This window comes from Ranitomeya imitator, chromosome 2 (genome assembly GCF_032444005.1).
Source record: "Ranitomeya imitator isolate aRanImi1 chromosome 2, aRanImi1.pri, whole genome shotgun sequence".
In the NCBI taxonomy this organism is placed as follows: domain Eukaryota; kingdom Metazoa; phylum Chordata; class Amphibia; order Anura; family Dendrobatidae; genus Ranitomeya; species Ranitomeya imitator.
Window position 1 is genome coordinate 332,556,191 of NC_091283.1, and position 18,245 is coordinate 332,574,435.

Consider the following 18,245-nt stretch of genomic DNA (forward strand, 5'->3'; position numbering starts at 1 on the left):
AGCCACGTAGTGTATTGCCCAGCCACGTAGTATATTGCCCAGCCACGTAGTATATTGCCCAGCCACGTAGTATATTGGCCAGCTATGTAGTATATTGCCCAGCCACGTAGTATATTGCCCAGCCACGTAGTATATTGCCCAGCCACGTAGTATATTGCCCAGCCACGTAGTATATTGCCCAGTGACGTAGTATATTGCCCAGTCACGTAGTATATTGCCCAGCGACGTAGTATATTGCCCAGCCACAAAGTATATTGCCCAGCGACGTAGTATATTGCCCAGCCATGTAGTATATTGCCCAGCCATGTAGTATATTGCCCAGTAACGTAGTATATTGCCCAGTGACGTAGTATATTGCCCAGCCATGTAGTATATTGCCCAGTCATGTAGTATATTGCTCAGTGACGTAGCATACAGCACAGAGCCACGTAGTATATTGCCCAGCCACATAGTATATTGCCTAGCCACGTATGTCACAGGTTAAAAAATAAAAAATAAACATACTCACCTTCCTCTCCGAGGGCCCCTTGTAGTTCTAACATACTCACCATACTTGTAGTTCTGTCACCTGTGCGAGGTACAGGTGGCAGCTTCTGGTCCCAGCCTGGTCACGCAGGCGCGCAGGGCCTGTGATGACGTCGCGGTCACATGACCGTGACGTCACGGCAGGTCCTGCTCGCGCAGGCGCGCAGGGCCTGTGATGACGTCGCGGTCACATGACAGTGACGTCACGGCAGGTCCTTCTGCCAGACCATCTGTGCCAACGGAACGTGGCGGTTGCATCGCGAGGAGCGGGAAAGGCGGGGTAGGTGAGTATATAATCGTTTTTTATTTTTATTATTATTTTTAACATTAGATGTTTTTACTATTGGCGCTGCATAGGCCGCGTCAATAGTAAAAACTTGGTCACACAGGGTTAATAGCAGCGGTAACGGAGTGCGTTACCCGCGGCATAACGCGGTCCGTTACCGCCGGCATTAACCCTGTGTGAGCGGTGAGCGGAGGGGTGTATGCGGGCGCCGGGCAGTCAATGCGGGGAGTAAGGAGCGGCCATTTTCTTCCGGACTGTGCGCGTCGCTGATTGGTCGCGGCAGCCATGACAGGCAGCTGCCGAGACCAATCAGCGAACGAATAACCGTTACAGAAGGACAGACAGACAGACGGAAGTGACCCTTAGACAATTATATAGTAGATGGCCACACATGATGCTCAATAGTGTATAATAGCCACATGTGATGCTCAATACTGTATAATGGCCATACATGATTCTCAATACTGTATAATGGCCACACATGATGGTCAATACAGTCTAACGGCCACACATGATGCTCAATACTGTATAATGGCCGCACATGATGCTCAATACTGTATAATGGCCACACATGATGCTCAATACTGTATAATGGCCACACATGGTGCTCAATACTGTATAATGGCCACACATGATGCTCAATACTGTATAATGGCCACACATGATATTGCGTACAGTATAATGGCCACACATAGTTACTCCTACACACGCGGCTCCGCTCTGTACACCTTGCCTACACGGCTCCGCTCCGTACACCTCGGACACACACGGCTCCGCTCCATACACCTCATACACACATACGGCTCTGCTCCGTATACCTCGTACACACAGCTCCGCTCCATACATCTCATACACACACGGCTCTGCTCCGTACACCTCATACACACACTGCTCCGCTTCGTACACCTCATACACACACACGGCTCCACTCCGTACACCTCATACACTCACGGCTCAGCTCCGTACACCTCATACACACGTACGGCTCTTCTCCATACACCTCATACACACACGACTCCGCTTTGTACACCTCATACACTCACACGGCTCCGCTCTGTACACCTCATACACACACGGCTCTGCTCCGTACACCTCATACACACACGGCTCAGCTCCGTACACCTCGTACACACACGACTCCGCTCCGTACACCTCGCACACACACGGCCCAGCTTCGTACACCTCGTACACACACGACTCCGCTCCGTACACCTCGCACACACATGGCTCCGCTCCGTACACCTCGCACACACACGGCTCAGCTCCATACACCTCATACACACACGGCTCAGCTCCGTACACCTCGTACACACACGGCTCCGCTCCGTACACTTCGTACACACACGGCTCCGCTCCGTACACCTCATACACACAAGGCTCAGCTCCGTACACCTCCTACACACACGGCTCCGCTCCGTACACCTCATACACACACGGCTCCGCTCCGTACACCTCGTACACACACGGCTCCGCTCCGTACACCTCATACACACAAGGCTCAGCTCCGTACACCTCCTACACACACGGCGCAGCTTTGTACACCTCGTACACACACGGCTCCGCTCCGTACACCTTGCACACACACGGCTCAGCTCCATACACCTCATACACACACGGCTCCGCTCCGTAAACCTCATACACACAAGGCTCAGCTCCGTACACCTCGCACACACACGGCTCAGCTCCGTACACCTCCTACACACACGGCTCCGCTCCGTACACCTTGCACACACACGGCTCAGCTCCATACACCTCATACACACACGGCTCAGCTCCGTACACCTCGTACACACACGGCTCCGCTCCGTACACCTCGTACACACACGGCTCCGCTCCGTACACCTCATACACACAAGGCTCAGCTCCGTACACCTCCTACACACACGGCTCCGCTCCGTACACCTCATACACACACGGCTCCGCTCCGTACACCTCATACACACAAGGCTCAGCTCCGTACACCTCCTACACACACGGCGCAGCTTTGTACACCTCGTACACACACGGCTCCGCTCCGTACACCTTGCACACACACGGCTCAGCTCCATACACCTCATACACACACGGCTCCGCTCCGTAAACCTCATACACACAAGGCTCAGCTCCGTACACCTCGCACACACACGGCTCAGCTCCGTACACCTCCTACACACACGGCTCCGCTCCGTACACCTTGCACACACACGGCTCAGCTCCATACACCTCATACACACACGGCTCAGCTCCGTACACCTCGTACACACACGGCTCCGCTCCGTACACCTCGTACACACACGGCTCCGCTCCGTACACCTCATACACACAAGGCTCAGCTCCGTACACCTCCTACACACACGGCTCCGCTCCGTACACCTCATACACACACGGCTCCGCTCCGTACACCTCGTACACACACGGCTCCGCTCCGTACACCTCATACACACAAGGCTCAGCTCCGTACACCTCCTACACACACGGCGCAGCTTTGTACACCTCGTACACACACGGCTCCGCTCCGTACACCTTGCACACACACGGCTCAGCTCCATACACCTCATACACACACGGCTCCGCTCCGTAAACCTCATACACACAAGGCTCAGCTCCGTACACCTCGCACACACACGGCTCAGCTCCGTACACCTCCTACACACACGGCTCCGCTCCGTACACCTTGCACACACACGGCTCAGCTCCATACACCTCATACACACACGGCTCCGCTCCGTACACCTCATACACACACGGCTCTGCTCCGTACACCTCGCACACACACGGCTCAGCTCCATACACCTCATACACACACGGCTCCGATCCGTACACCTCATACACACCTCGTACACACACGGCTCTGCTACATCCACACTGTAAACCCCTCCTGACCCCACACATAAGCTTACCGTCATCCAGCACCATGGCAACAAGCACAGCAGAGTCCTGCAATACAGGGAGACCCCTGATCATGTGACTCCTGACTCCTCCCCTCCTGTGACCTCATCACAGGTCCTGTGCGCACAGAGCAGCAGCAGCCAGACATGTGGTGTGCGGCTCTCTGTGGGGTGGAGGGATGCAGCTCTGCAGTGGGGCACTCTCAAATCGGGACTCCCCAGCAGGATACGGGACGGTTGGGAGGCGTGGTACCAGATCGCGGCTCTGCATCTCCCCGGTTCGGGGAATCGGCTACTTTTTTAACAAGCGGTTCCATCGAACCGGGGAGAACCGGCTAAATCCCACCCCTGTTTATACCTCTCTCGCTTTATATTTGTAATTTTAATGCAGTCAAAACTGTAGTACAGTATCCAGACGTTTCGGTCAAACAGTGACCTTCATCAGTGTACTAACAATGGGAATAAAGAATGCACACGAAATAAATAATGAAATCACACATAATACAATAAAACACACCAATAAAGAGCGTAAGAAAAGATGTGTGATCTTGTAAGTCACACAGAGAGTGGTAATCCCTCAAAACCTGAAACTTCTCAATAACAGAGTAATAATCATAGAATAATCCTCCATATTTATATCTGGAGAACACGTTATTCTGAAGAGGAAGTAGTATAGTAAAGAACCTACCCGACGGCTGTTTGGTGCGGTGTATTAATTAAGGGGAATGAGACACCAGGTAGCACAGCGGATGCTCCATGGCACACAGCGCCTCTCTGACTTAAAGGTACGGACACACTTTTTTTAAGATCATGCAATCAACCTCAACTCATACCTCTGTATTAGCCACATCGGTCACTCGCTCTATCTGTGCATTACAGATACAATTTACCATAGGAAATACGGCGGGTACCCCACTGCATACAGTGCCTCTCTGACTTAGAGGTGTGGTCATATTCCTTACCTAACATATAATGAGATCACATCATTAATTCTCTCTTATATATCGTAAGCCACATCCTATTCTCAAAAAACCCAAACGGTCACCTAATTCTGCGAAGCCAGTAATAACATCATAGGTGGGTGTCTCAGAATAATCACTCCTAACAAAATCAATCCGCCACTTACACCGATATACAAAGACACACGGTGTCTCATTCCCCTTAATTAATACACCGCACCAAACAGCCGTCGGGTAGGTTCTTTACTATACTACTCCCTCTTCAGAATAACGTGTTCTTCAGATATAAATATGGAGGATTATTTTATATTTATCACTCTGTTATTAAGATGTTTGAGGGATTACCACTCTCCGTGTGACTTACTAGATCACTCATTTTTTCTTCTGCTCTTTATTGATATGTTTTATTCTATTACGTGTGATTTCATTATTTATTTCGTGTGCATTCTTTATTCCCATTGTTAGTACACTGATGAAGGTCACTGTTTGACCGAAACGTCTGGATACTGTAGTACAGTTTGAGTGCATTAAAATTACCTCATATCTTCAAAAGTTGAGAGCCAAGTTTCTTTATCACAGACACCATTATTAGGCATGTAAGTATCGTAGTAACTACGCCGCCCCATACTATCGAGTACTTGGGGGTGGAGGGGCATTTAGCCGAACTGTCACACCTTCTAAGATGCCATGTTTGCTTTTCACAGCAGCAATTGGTTAAAATGCCAGGGTTTTTGTTGCAGCCGCACCTTTGCTGTCCGTGCAGTGTACATCTATGTTCTGGGGCCCTAAAGAGTTAATTTTCTTAAACAAATGTTTATGGTGTGAAAAAATAAAATGTCTTCTGCTTTTTCCATGTTTTTTTCTTTTTACAAGAATTGTTCGAGCCAATTTTCTTTAGAAACATTTTAATATCTGCTTTTTTTTTCTGGTGTTTTTCTTGTAATATAGGAAAGCCTAAGGTCAGAAATAAACCCCATAAAACACTGTACATGGAGACTTTGGGATCAGATAATTTCTGTCCTCAGTGTTTGTAGAAGGAAAAATGCTTTTCTAAAAGCCTCAAACGTCTGTGTGTGAATCAGACCTGAGATCTAACGTGATAGAAGATTACAGTGCGGGGAAGACGGGAAACCTGCATATAGACGGCCGGTGGTGATGGAGTCAGTGACCGACTCTGGACAAATATGTTTCTAGAGCCGTAGTAGAAGATGAAGATGTCGTCCTCATCATGAAGTAGTTATTTCTCCTGTCACGTGTAATGAATATCTCCTGCAGTATTGCTAATGCCGATTCCAATGTCGGTAAATGAGAGGAGAATTAGCGTTATGGAAGATGAGTCTATGAGGAACGTATTCAGCTGCCGACTCCGAGGAAGAAACTACTTGTTGTCTGTGGCCTAAATACAGCTCTGGCAAAAATTAAGAAACCACTTTAAAATTTTCAGTTTCTCTGATTTTTCTCCTTATAGGTATATTTTTGCATAAAATGTACATTGTACATTGTTGTTTTATTCTATAAACTATTGACAACATGTCTCTGAAATTCAAAGCTAAATATTTTGTAATTTTTTTGCACCAAATGGAAAATCGTCAATAATAATAAAGAAACCGTGCTTTCAGACTTCAATGCAAAGAAAAGAAGATCTTATTCATTTAGAAACAACAATACTGCTGTTTTAACTCGGGAAGAGTTCAGAAACCAATATTTGGTGGAATAGCCATGTTTTTATTTCACAGCTTTCATGCGTCTTGGCATGCATCTTGATCACCTAATCATAAGCACATTAAGTAGAATGAGGTGTACTTTGGTTGGAATTCAACTGACACTGGAATGGAATGGCTGTCAGACATGTAGAGATGGTGATTTTTTAGAAAACTGTGCAGTGGTGTCTTAATTTTTGCCAGAGAGGTTTATAGGTTTTATTAGTAGATGTCAAGAAGAAAACTAAATACAGTAAAATAATAAATCTCATATGTTTCACTTATTATCTCCAGTAATTGTATTATTACACAGGATTTTATGATGTTACATCGGCTCATCTTCTTCTCATTCAGGTCTCTACAATATCGGGTCCTCTCAGGGAAGATCTTCTATATAAAATATTTTTTTTTACCTACCCATCAAAGATGGATATGGACAGAGACAAGATGGCGGAGAGGATATTACACCTCACCCTAGAGATCCTCTTCCGGCTTACTGGAGAGGTGAGAGATTCTGATGACGTCACATTACATCATTCTTATCTATGAGAATAACAGATGGACAGAACTGGAGAGGTGAGGACTCTGGAAATGTCTGTAGTGAGGCTTATTAATGTGTCTCGCCATAACCAGGATTACACAGTAGTGAAGAAGACCTCTAGTGAGCGATGTCAGGACCCTGAGTCTGAGGGATGGGGAAGACCCCTGAGCCCAATCACTGGACCTGCACCTCACCCCCTGATACATGAGGACATCAATGACCAGAAGATCCTAGAACTCACCTACAAGATGATTGAGCTGCTGACTGGAGAGGTGACACTGCTGGGAATGCTGGGACATTATTCAGTAATGTTATGAAGGGATCTGGGATGACGGTATCATTGTATATATCAGGTTTCTATAAGGTGTCAGGATGTTGCTGTCTATTTCTCCATGGAGGAGTGGGAGTATTTAGAAGGACACAGAGATCTGTACAAGGACATCATGATGGAGGTTCCCCAGCCCCTCACATCACCAGGTAATAGACAGGACTAAATACACACGGCCTATAATTATCTGTATGTAAAGAATGAATTCAGTCCCTAAATGTGTTTTCTCCAGATCTATCCAGTAAGATGACAACACCAGAGAGATGTCCTCATCCTCTTCTTCCAGAGGGCTGTAAACAAGAAGATCCCAATGCTCCTCAGAATCATCAGGTAGATGGAGAGAAGGTGTCATGAGATCTCCCCTGTGATGTGTAGACGGCTGTGAAGGTCTTGTGCTCAGTCTTGTTTTATCCACCAGTATTATATGTTTTATACTTGTGTAATGAGAACAGTGGAGATGGATGGATTAGAGCTGATCATAGATGTGACTTCTCCATCTGTCTGTGACTTTTACAATATTTGTTTCAGGGTGAAGATCTGACCCATATTAATACTACAGAGACATATGTGAGGGGTGATGAGCGGTGTAAAGAGGAGATTCCCACATATGGCTACCCAGGTGAGTAGTAACCACTAAATGCAGAGTAAAAAAGTCACAGATTCTTCTCAGTTACCGGCTCTGGCTGCTTTATCGGTGGTGTAGTCCGGCCGTGTTACCATGATCACCATTTTGCCTCTAGACCACAACATTCTCATCCACCCAAAACTGTTCAAATTACTTTAGGCATTGAAAGCCCTTTTATATAGAACTTACCACCTGGAGGATCCACCTACCCCCTGGGATTAGGAGACCCTGTTACCTGCCCAGATCTGTAAACTGCAAAGCCAAATGACAGCGTACATAGAATGTGCTGACAAGTTAGAAAATCACTTGAAGAAAAATATTACGATGGTCCTGTAAGAGAAAGCTGAGGGTAATGATGCTGTTGGCTTCCTAGATCCGTGATATCTTATTGGATGAATCTACCTTCTCTTCCTTCTGTGCTGCTGAATGTGCTCATATGGTCCCGACAAGACCAGATCCAGCCTTTCTGGCCAAACTTTTTGTTGTTCTGATCGACAACATTAAATGTGCAGTGAGGCCAAGTGTGAATTTCTACACAATAACAACAGAGTTTCCCTTTATCCTGACTTTTCAATTTGTATTAAAACTAACTAATTTCAAGGAGGATTGTGATAAACTACGGGAAAACCATTACACCTGTGCCATGACATATCTCTAAGCTGTGATTGGATGATGGCTGTAATATACATTTATTCACACCTGCAAGAGTTGTGTTGGCATTAGTGGTGAGTGAGTAATAAAATGCTCGTTGCTCGGGTCGAGCAAATTGGAATACTCGGGTACTCGGACAGAACACCAAGCCCAATGTAAGTCTATGGAAAACCCGAGTATTTTTACCACGATCACCCCCCCCCCCCCCCACCACCACCCCCGGGGATCCTTTTAAGGTCTAAAACCTTCTGAAAATGATAGACACTGCTCAAATGACAAGGAAACATCATGGCAAATGTCCCTGGAAGTATTTCTGACTCCTAGGTCACAGCTGTAAGCAATGGTTTCAGAGTTTCACGCCATTTTAACAGGTGCGCCAAAAAACATACAAAAACGAAAAATGGATTTTGCTGGGAAATATGTGATGAGCGAATATACTCGTTACTCGAGATTTCTCGAGCATGCTCGGGTGTCCTCCGAGTATTTTTAGTGCTCAGAGATTTTGTTTTTAGCGCAGCAGCTGAATGATTTACAGCTATTAGCCAGCATAAGTACATGTGAGGAGTCCCTAGCAACCAGGCAACCCCCACATGTACTTATGCTGGCTAACAGATGTAAATCATTAAGCTGCGGCAAGAAAAACTAAATCTCCGAGCACTAAACATTACTCGGAGGACCCCCGAGCGTGCTCTGGAAATCTCGAGTAACGAGTATATTCGCTCATCACTAGTTAAGGTAAATCCATCCTTTCCAGGGTAATGACTTGTATATAAGGCAAAATAATTAATCCCATACCAAAATGTTCCTCCACCACTTGGGCTATGTTCCCAAGCAGCGTTTTTGATGCGTTTTTCAACTTTAACATTGGTTTCAACCATTACAAATGCATTCACTGGGAAATGTCCTCGTAACATTTAACAACCCTAGCTGGCCATGTGGTGTGTGACACATAAGCAGACTCTTAAAGTCACAAAGCCTATTTTTAGAGGGGCATCAAGCGGCATTAATATTCTTAAAAAGCCATTATTAAATAGTGGGTCTCCTATGCTGTTATTGCTTATGCAGTGAGTGGTTGGGCTGCCAAGACTGAGGAAACAAAAATAAAACATGTCAACATGTGAACAATTATGAATGTTTACAGAGTTTCAAAAATATAAAAATTACAAAAACCAAAACAAGCAGTCACAATTGGCCAATTAAGTTCCTGAGGGCAACACTGGTCCATTTGTGTTCCACCAGACTTTTTTGAGTTGCCTATATGGAAATCGCCCCAACCCAACTTTGCTTCATTCCCGGGCGTGGCTATGTGACTCTGTTGGTGGGCCTGATCTACGGCCACACTGGCTGTTTATATTCTAGGCCAAACCGAGGTAACTATGTACAAACAAAGGGTCCTGACCACACATAGTCCTGTGGCCCATTTGAGCTTGAACAGGTTATTATGCATGTTTAAAGGGAACCTGTCACCCCCAAAATCGAAGATGAGCTAAGCCCACCAGCATCAGGGGCTTGTCTACAGCATTCTGGAATGCTGTAGATAAGCCCCCGATGTATCCTGAAAGATGAGAAAAAGAGGTTAGATTATACTCACCCAGGGGCGGTCCTATCCCGCTGCAGTCCGGTCCGATGGGCGTTGCGGTACGGTCCGGTGCCTCCCATATTCTTACGATGACGTCCTCATCTTGTATTCACGCTGTGGCTCCGGCGCAGGTGTACTTTGCCCTGTTGAGGGTAGGGCAAAGTACTGCAGTGCACAGGCGCCGGGAAAGGTCAGAGAGGCCCGACACCTGCGCACTGCAGTACTGTGCTCTGCCCTCAACAGGGCAGACTAAGTACACCTGCGCCGGAACCGCAGTGTGAAGACAAGAAGAGGACATCATCCTATGAAGATAGGAGACCCCGGACTGGACCGCGACACCCATCGGATAGGACCGCCCCTGGGTGAGTATAATCTAACCTCTTTTTCTCATCTTTCAGGATACATCGGGGGCTTATCTATAGCATTCCAGAATGCTGTAGATAAGCCCCTGATGCTGGTGGGCTTAGCTCATCTCCGATTTTGGGGGTGACAGGTTCCCTTTAAAAGTTCATACAATAGTCTCTGTAGATACTCATGCTTTAACGGTTGCAAACTTACACATTCCAACTTATTTATATTACTAATGCAGTGACATTTTAGTCCCTATAATGGGCTGGGATCTGACCTCTGGTACTATGGGTAGATCTTCTAGCACTGGTACTGGTAGTGACCTAACCGGATTCACTATGCTTGCTACCACTGGTGTAGTGTGCTCACTACCACTGATGTAGTGTGCTCACTATTGGCTACGCTACTGGTGATTCTACGTAGTGCAGGTATACCTGATCTCCTACGAATGCTCCTGCTCACTGTGGGCATGACAGATTTACCGCTGGCAGGGGGAGAATTCTCTTGCTCCGCTGCTGGTGTGGCATCTGCTGCTTGAGCTCGCTGATCTTCATTCTGGTCTTGGATCGCTTCTCTTTCTGGCACTACTTCAGATGATCTCTTGATACTGCTGCTGAGGTTTCTCCTCCATCTTTACTGACAATGCATACCTTGGTATTTTCGAAGTTTGATAGCATGACAGTGTATGGTTCAGCCTCCCACTGATCCTCTAGTTTGTGCATTCTTCTCTTTCTTTTGCGAACTTGTTGTCCTGGTACTAAAGGAGTAGCTGGAGCTTGTTGGTTGTAGCTCTTTTCTTGTCTTTGCCTGGCTTGGGACAAACTTTTCTCTACACTTTCTTGTACTTTGCCGTATTGCAGCTGCCGCTCTGTATCCAAGTCTGCATCTGGGGATGTGGTTTCATGTGTTGGAACTCCCATGTCCAAGTCAATAGGTACTGTAAATTGCCAGGTCTCTCTCTCATCAGGTAGGCTGGAGTGCAGTTGGTGGAGTTCACCGGGATATGGTTGTATAGGTCTACCAAGTCCGGCAACTTCTCTGGCCACAGATTTCTCTCTTCCAGGGGCAAGGTCTTCAACAAGTCAATTACCACCTGGTTCATTTTCTCGCACATGCTATTTCTCTGCGGATGGTACAGCGTTGTTCTTTTTTCTTGCATCTGTACCACTTACAGAACTCTTGGAACACATCTGCCTCCAAGGCTGGGCCTTGGTCGGTGAGCATTTGTTCAGTGTAACCGTGCAGTTGACAAAAATGTTCTTGGAACGCCTTGGCTGTCGTCTTTGCTGTAAGAGCCAACTTCAACCGAGTGAAGGATTCTTCTAGCCTGTTGTTCCACTCAAACGGAGGACTCATGTTCTTAGTCTTCTTGGATTGGCCCACTAGGAGGCCTTGCAGGGATGCGGCTATCTTGGTAAAGCCCTTGATGAATATCCGGTAGTAGCCTAACAAACTGATGAACTGCCGTACTTCATGAATGTTATTGGGTTTTGGCCAATCCCTGATAAAGGTGACTTTGTCAGGGTCTGGTGCCACACCTTCAGAGCTTACCACGTGACCTAGGTACTGTACCTTGGGCTTCAGCAGGTGGCATTTGGATGGCTTCACTTTCAGGCCACAATTGGACAGGGCTTCGAACACCTCGGCCAGGTGATTCAAGTGGTCTTCATAGGTCTTGGAGAAGACGATGACATCATCCAGGTACAACAGAATAGTTTCAAAGTTCTTGTACCCCCGAGGCAACTCTCCATGATCCTCTGGAACGTCCCTGGTGCGTTGCAGAACCCAAACGACATGTAGTTGAACTCGGAGAGGCCCATTGGTGTCGTGAAGGTGGTCTTCTCTTTATCCGCCTCTGCCACGGGAACCTGCGGATCTCAGTGCAGCTAGTGACTCCTCAATTCTGGGTAATGGGTAGGCGTCCTTGTGTGTAATGCTGTTAATTCGCCTGTAGTCAACACACATTCTCAGGGTACCATGTTTCTTTCTAACGAGGATAAACGGAGCTGACCAGGGCCTACAACTGGCTGTAATCACCCCAGCCTATCTCCCGTAACATATCTTTGGCACATTGATAGTGAGCTGGGGGTACAGGCTGGTACCTTTCTTTAATGGGCGGATGACCTCCAGTGGGGATATGGTGTTGAACCCCTTTTACCTGCCCAAAGTCTAGTGGGTGTTTGCTGAATAACCGGTCATATTCTTGGACCACTCGGTAAGCCCCATGCTTTTGGTGCAAAAGAGTGGAGTCAGTGCCTACGTGTAGCTGTTGACACCAATCCTCTAGCTGCCCCTCAGAGCCATTGTCCTCCGCCTGGTTGGACGGGACCAATGGTTCTGCTGTTTGTATTGCATTGTTACTGACAGTTAACAACTTAGCAAGGGTGGCATATGAGGGTAAATGGACCTCTTTTTCCCCACAATTCAGGATGCGTATCGGTACTCTCCCCTTGCGGACATCGACTACCCACCTGGCTGTCAGGACAGTGGGCCTACTATTAGAGTACACTGGATCTACCAGGGCCTGGTAATCTTGGCCCCTGAGGCCTATTGCTGTCCGACACCAAATTAACATTTCATTCGGGGGTACTGCAATCGGGAATGGATCACTCACTCTGACACTGCTGACTTCTCCACCAGACCGCTCTACCTTTTGTCTCTGCATCAGTGCTTTTATCTCCTTTTGCAGGACCCGCTGCTCACTGGAACCAGCAGTTTCAGCTACCTGTTGCAACAAAGCAATAATTTCTGCAAGACAATATTCTATTACATTGGTGCCTAAAGTGATCATTTGGTTACATTCTCGTCGATCAATGTCTACAATTATCAGACCTTGGGCTTTCAATTCTACTCGCCCCACCTTAATGGTCACCTCCTTATACCCCACTTATGGCAAAGGCTGAACATTGCTGGCGACTACTGCCAGATCATTATCTGGGCCACGGGCAATATGAGAGTTAGCCCAGTACCTTTTGTAAAGAATATATGGCATAGTCATCACCTGAAAGCCGGTGTGCAGTAAAGCATTTATCGGGATGCCGTCAATGAAACTGGGAGGACCGGTTGTCCTCCGATCTACTTTGCTCGCCAGCTGTGTGGCCCTGGTCATCCTACTCCTGGGGGTTGGCCCTCTGCCCCAGGGTATGCCTGTTTAAATTGCAGATTCTTGCGATGTGTCCCTCCTTGCTGCAGCGGTGACAAATGGGTCGTCCGTCCTGGTCAAAGCGGTCGTTGTCTCTCCCTCTGATCGGTGGGATCTCGCCATGGGACGTCATCTGGACTGGAGGTCAGCTGGATCCTCTTCTTTGGGACCTCTTGCATGGCCTGCATGGTTTTGGCTAGTGCAGCCACATTTTAGGTCAGTTCCTGAACCTGGAGGCGCAGTCCTGTAGAAGAGGGGTCATTATCTAGGGTCTGCGCATCGGCTTCCACGAGGGTCTGTGGAAAGGATGCCGCTTCCTGGTGGTATGTAATTGCTGGGTGCAGGGGGCTGCGGCTGTAGCTGCCGCTAGATCTCCACCTGAGCTGAACATGTCCTCCCCCCCACCCCCCTAGTGAACCTCAGCCAGGCTCTGGATATCTTTACCGTGATCAGCTGCTGCTCCGCCGGCAGGCTGGATGATCTCCTTCCGGTCTCCAGTTGGGGCCACCTGCTTTTTCGCCCGCTGACGGCAGAGCACGGAGTGCAGCTCCCTTCACGCTCTTTCTCTTAACTCCGCCCACAATGGCACACCTTCTCTGCTCCTCACGCGGCATGGCAATGGCGGTTATCGCACAGCCCAATAAAGTTTATGGCACACAGGACCCGGTGGTATCGGGCTACGATATCCTGTTCGTGATGCCAAAATTGGAGCGCCCACTAAGACCGTGGGGTACTCGGGTCGGGTCTGACGGTACTTAAAGGGGTGGTCACAGTGGCGTTGACCCGGTCCGTGGCCCTGGGCATCCAGTTAAAGGGGATGAATGAAAGTGGAGAATAAAATCTATAATAATAATTTGTGACGCAATCTGTGGTATTCGGCCATGGATGGCTGACGCTGCTTAAAGGGGTCAACTGGGGCTGATGGAGTTGCAGCAGAGTTGGTATAGCTCCCCACAGGTAGAGCTTAGTCCCCAGGGCTACTGGTACAGTTGGTGAGAAGGACAATTGACTGTGGCGTGTAGGACTGAGGGTGCAGGAAATAACTGAATGACACAGGGATAGCAGTTTCCTACACCTTTTACTGGTGGAATGCAGGTACAGACCCGGGTACAGATAACAGGTGATGATGGGGTCCCAGTAGCCTGGAAGTATCTTGGGATCCACTTAGCCAGGTGGGTTTGGAAGCCTTCCTTCTGCGCTGTATACTCTGACCCTTGCTGCCTGAAGCTCTGCAAAAGTCCTCTCAGTGTCTGTACTCCCAACCTGTATGGCTGTCAGCCTGAGCCTGTCATGGGCACTGCCTTCTCACTGGCAGCCCCAGGCTCCAGTACCTGCAGAAGTTAGATGGGACAGGAGACTTGCAATCTCCTGCCATCTGGATTCAGTGGCTGGGTATGCAATTCCCACACCACCACGGACTCCGGTGTAGGGTCTCTTGGCGCTTTCTTCTGGGGTGAGCCCAGTTGCAGCTCCAGGCCCCAGGATCCTCTCCTTTGCCTCTACTCTTTTTTATAGGGAAGCTCCCCTGAAACTGGGTTTAGAGCTCCCCCTTCTGGTCCGGAGTCAGGATGGTGTTGCTTTTCAGTATTACCTGATTAGGGGATCCCTCCTTGCTTCCAGGCACGAAATCACCCCCCCTTGTTAGGAAGGTAATGCCATTGTGGCGATCGGACTCTTGGGGTGTCACATATGGGCTGATAAACATTTTCTCCTGGGGGGGAGGGTACACATCAACATACTGTGTAAAAAAAATGTATTACAGGCATCATCAACACCCTTGCAAAAAACTATAGTGGCTTTAGCAGCACGGAACACGTTAACCCTGGTGATCTAACGGCGGTGAATGATGAGACATGGAGGAAGGCCTCATTAAAAAACAGGCCCAATTTAAAGGAGCGGGTCTCCTAGACTTGGAATGTTCATACACTAAGTGCATAACATTTTCCCCTGGGGGGGACACATCAACCTGCTGTGTAAATAATTGTTGTTAAGGACATCCTAAACACCCTTGCAAAACAATGTAGTGGCTGTTTCATCACGGAACACGGTCACCCTGGTGATGTAGGGGTGGTGAAGGAAGAGATGTAAAGTATGGCCTTTGAAAAAGTTCTTCACAGTTTAAAGGAGCAGGTCTCCTGTACTTGTAATGCCCATACACTAAGTGCATGGGCTGACAAACATCTCCCCATGTGGGGTACATTTTTTTAAACATTTTTTATGGGGATCATAGACACCCTTGCCAAAAAATTGACTGGCTGTAGCAGCATAGAACACATTCACCTTGGTGTTCTAGTGGTAGTGTTTGATGAGGATGAGGACAAGGAGGAGGAGTACACCGAATAGCCAAAATCAGGAATAGTATACCCATGTGTGGGTGTGAAGAGGTGCATGGGAATACACCTTCCAAAAAGACACTGTGTTGGAGGTTATATTTTGCTGTCATTTGGTGGTGTGGAGAAGTCTGGCCCATTCCAGCCCTTGTTCATTTTTATAAGAGTCAGCCTGTCTGCATTTTCATTTGACATGCATGTGCGTTTATCTGTTATAATTCCACCAGCGGCACTAAAAACCTGCTCTGACAAAACACTAGTGGCAGGGCAAGCCAGGACCTCCAAAGCATAGAGAGCCAGTTCATTCCACGTGTCCAGCTTGGATACCCAATAATTAAAAGGCACAGAGGAATCACGGAGGACGTTGGTACGATCAGCAAGGTATTCCCTCAGCATTTTACAAAACATTCCGTTCCTTGTGATATTACCTCAGGGCCAGTGCAATGGGAGGGTCTGAGATAACTATCCCAGAACTTTGCCAGTGTTCCCCTGCCTCTGCTGGATTGGAGTTGTGTCTCTCTCTCCTGTACTCCTTGGTTGTCCAATGAACTGTTACATCTGCCGCCAGCGTTTTGAGAAGGGATTTTTTTGCTAATTCTGCAACAATGGCCCTCTGGTAATGCACCATTTTAGAAGAGAAGAGGAGGAAGAAGAGATTGAAAGTTCTCCTTGTAGCGTGGTTCTAAAAGTGTCACTACCCAGTATTGACTGTCACCCAAAAAGCTTACAAAATGAGGGTCACGGGAAAGGCAGCGCAGCATAAAGTAAGCCATGCTTGCCAGACTTGTAACAGGCAAGCCTTCGGTGTCCTCACCAACAGGACGACTGACCAAGGTGTCCTCCTCCTCCTCTTCCTCCCTGTCCTCAGGTCATCCACCTTGAACAGACGGCATGATAGTTGTGCTTGTAGTACTGTCTACAGTGCATGAAAGTACCTCCTGTTCCTCCTCCTCCTCTTCCTCATTGTCAACCAATCCACGTTGGGATGACATGACATTCTGGGCTGTGTGTAATTACCCTGTATGGTTCCTTGCTCCATGTCCTCCTGCTCCACCTGCAATGCATTCTCTTTCATTGTGAGCAGAGAGCTTTTCAGAATGCAGAGAAGCGGGATGGTGACGCTAATTATGGCATCATCGCTGCTCACCATCTTGGTGGACTCCTCAAAGTTTTGTAGGATGTTACATATGTCTGACATCCATGTCCACTCTTGAGGTCTTATGTGTGGAGTCTGACCTGAATAACCACGGCCTTGTTGATGCTGGTATTTAACAACTGCCCTCTTCTGCTCACAAATCTTTTCCAACATCTGTAGTGTAGAGTTCCAGTGCGTGGAGATATCACACACCAGTCGGTGAGCCGGAAGCTGCAGTTGCTGCTGAAGCACGGCAATTGCTGCTGAAGCTGTAGCTGACTTTCTAAAATGGGCACACAGGCGACATACTTTCACAAGCCGATCCAGCAGCTCCGTTGAGAAATCGTTAAACAAGCACATGGTCCAGGCATGGTAGGTGTGTCAATTTGCCTCGCCTCAGAGCCACCACCAGGTTCCTGCCATTGTCAGACACAACCTTGCGTGGCAGGAGGTTCAAGGGTGTCAGCCACAGATGTGCCTGCTATTTCAGAGCTGTCCACAACTCTTCAGCATTGTGGGGTTTGTCACCTAAGCATATTAGCTTCAGCACATCCTGTTGCCATTTGGATTTGGCAGTACTGTAGTGCTTCCAGCTTGGGACTGATGTACTCATTTCAGAGATGGAGGCTGAAGAGGAGGAGGTGCGGGAGCTGTAGACTGTGGGGGCAACCCTGATTGACGTAAGGCCCGTAATCCTTGGCGTCAGGAGGACGTCTTCCATCCATCTCAAGGTCTGACTGGGTTCCGGCTTCCACTATATTAACCCAGCGTGCCGTCAGCGAGATGTACCGTCCCTAGTCACAAGCACTTGTCCACGTGTCTGTGGTTAGGTGTACTTTCCCAGTAACTGCATTGTTGAGGGAACAGGTAATGTTGTGGGACACGTGCTTTTGTAATGCCGAGATGGCACAGCGGGAGAAATAGTGGAGGCTGGGAACCGAGTACCTTGGGACGGCTGCCGCTATCAGGTTGCGGAAAAATTCAGTCTCCACGAGCCTAAAAGGAAACATATCCAGCGCAAGCAGACGAGAAATGTGTGAATTTAGTACTTTGGCCTGTGGGGCGTTGGCTTCGTATTTCCGCTTGCATTCCAATGACTGGGGTAACTGGACAACTGAAGGCTGTGCTGGGACAAGGATGTGGACATGCTTGAGGATGGTGCTTTTTGAGTGTGGGAAATGGCAAGTGCAGGGCAGGAGGCATCTTCGCATGCACCGTGGACAGGGGAT

General features: G+C 48.0%; 1 protein-coding gene across 2 annotated transcripts in view; it reads left to right on the plus strand.

Annotated features, from left to right (window-relative positions):
• The window catches only part of LOC138663583 (zinc finger protein 585A-like), an 84,077-nt gene that overhangs the window by 28,428 nt on the left and 37,404 nt on the right, over positions 1-18,245 (plus strand). For both annotated transcript variants that reach the window (XM_069749836.1, XM_069749837.1), the window contains exons 2-6: positions 6,692-6,841; positions 6,971-7,150; positions 7,232-7,355; positions 7,439-7,536; positions 7,735-7,825. In XM_069749836.1, the coding sequence (XP_069605937.1) occupies positions 6,692-6,841; positions 6,971-7,150; positions 7,232-7,355; positions 7,439-7,536; positions 7,735-7,825 (643 nt within the window). The remainder of the gene's footprint in view (positions 1-6,691; positions 6,842-6,970; positions 7,151-7,231; positions 7,356-7,438; positions 7,537-7,734; positions 7,826-18,245) is intronic.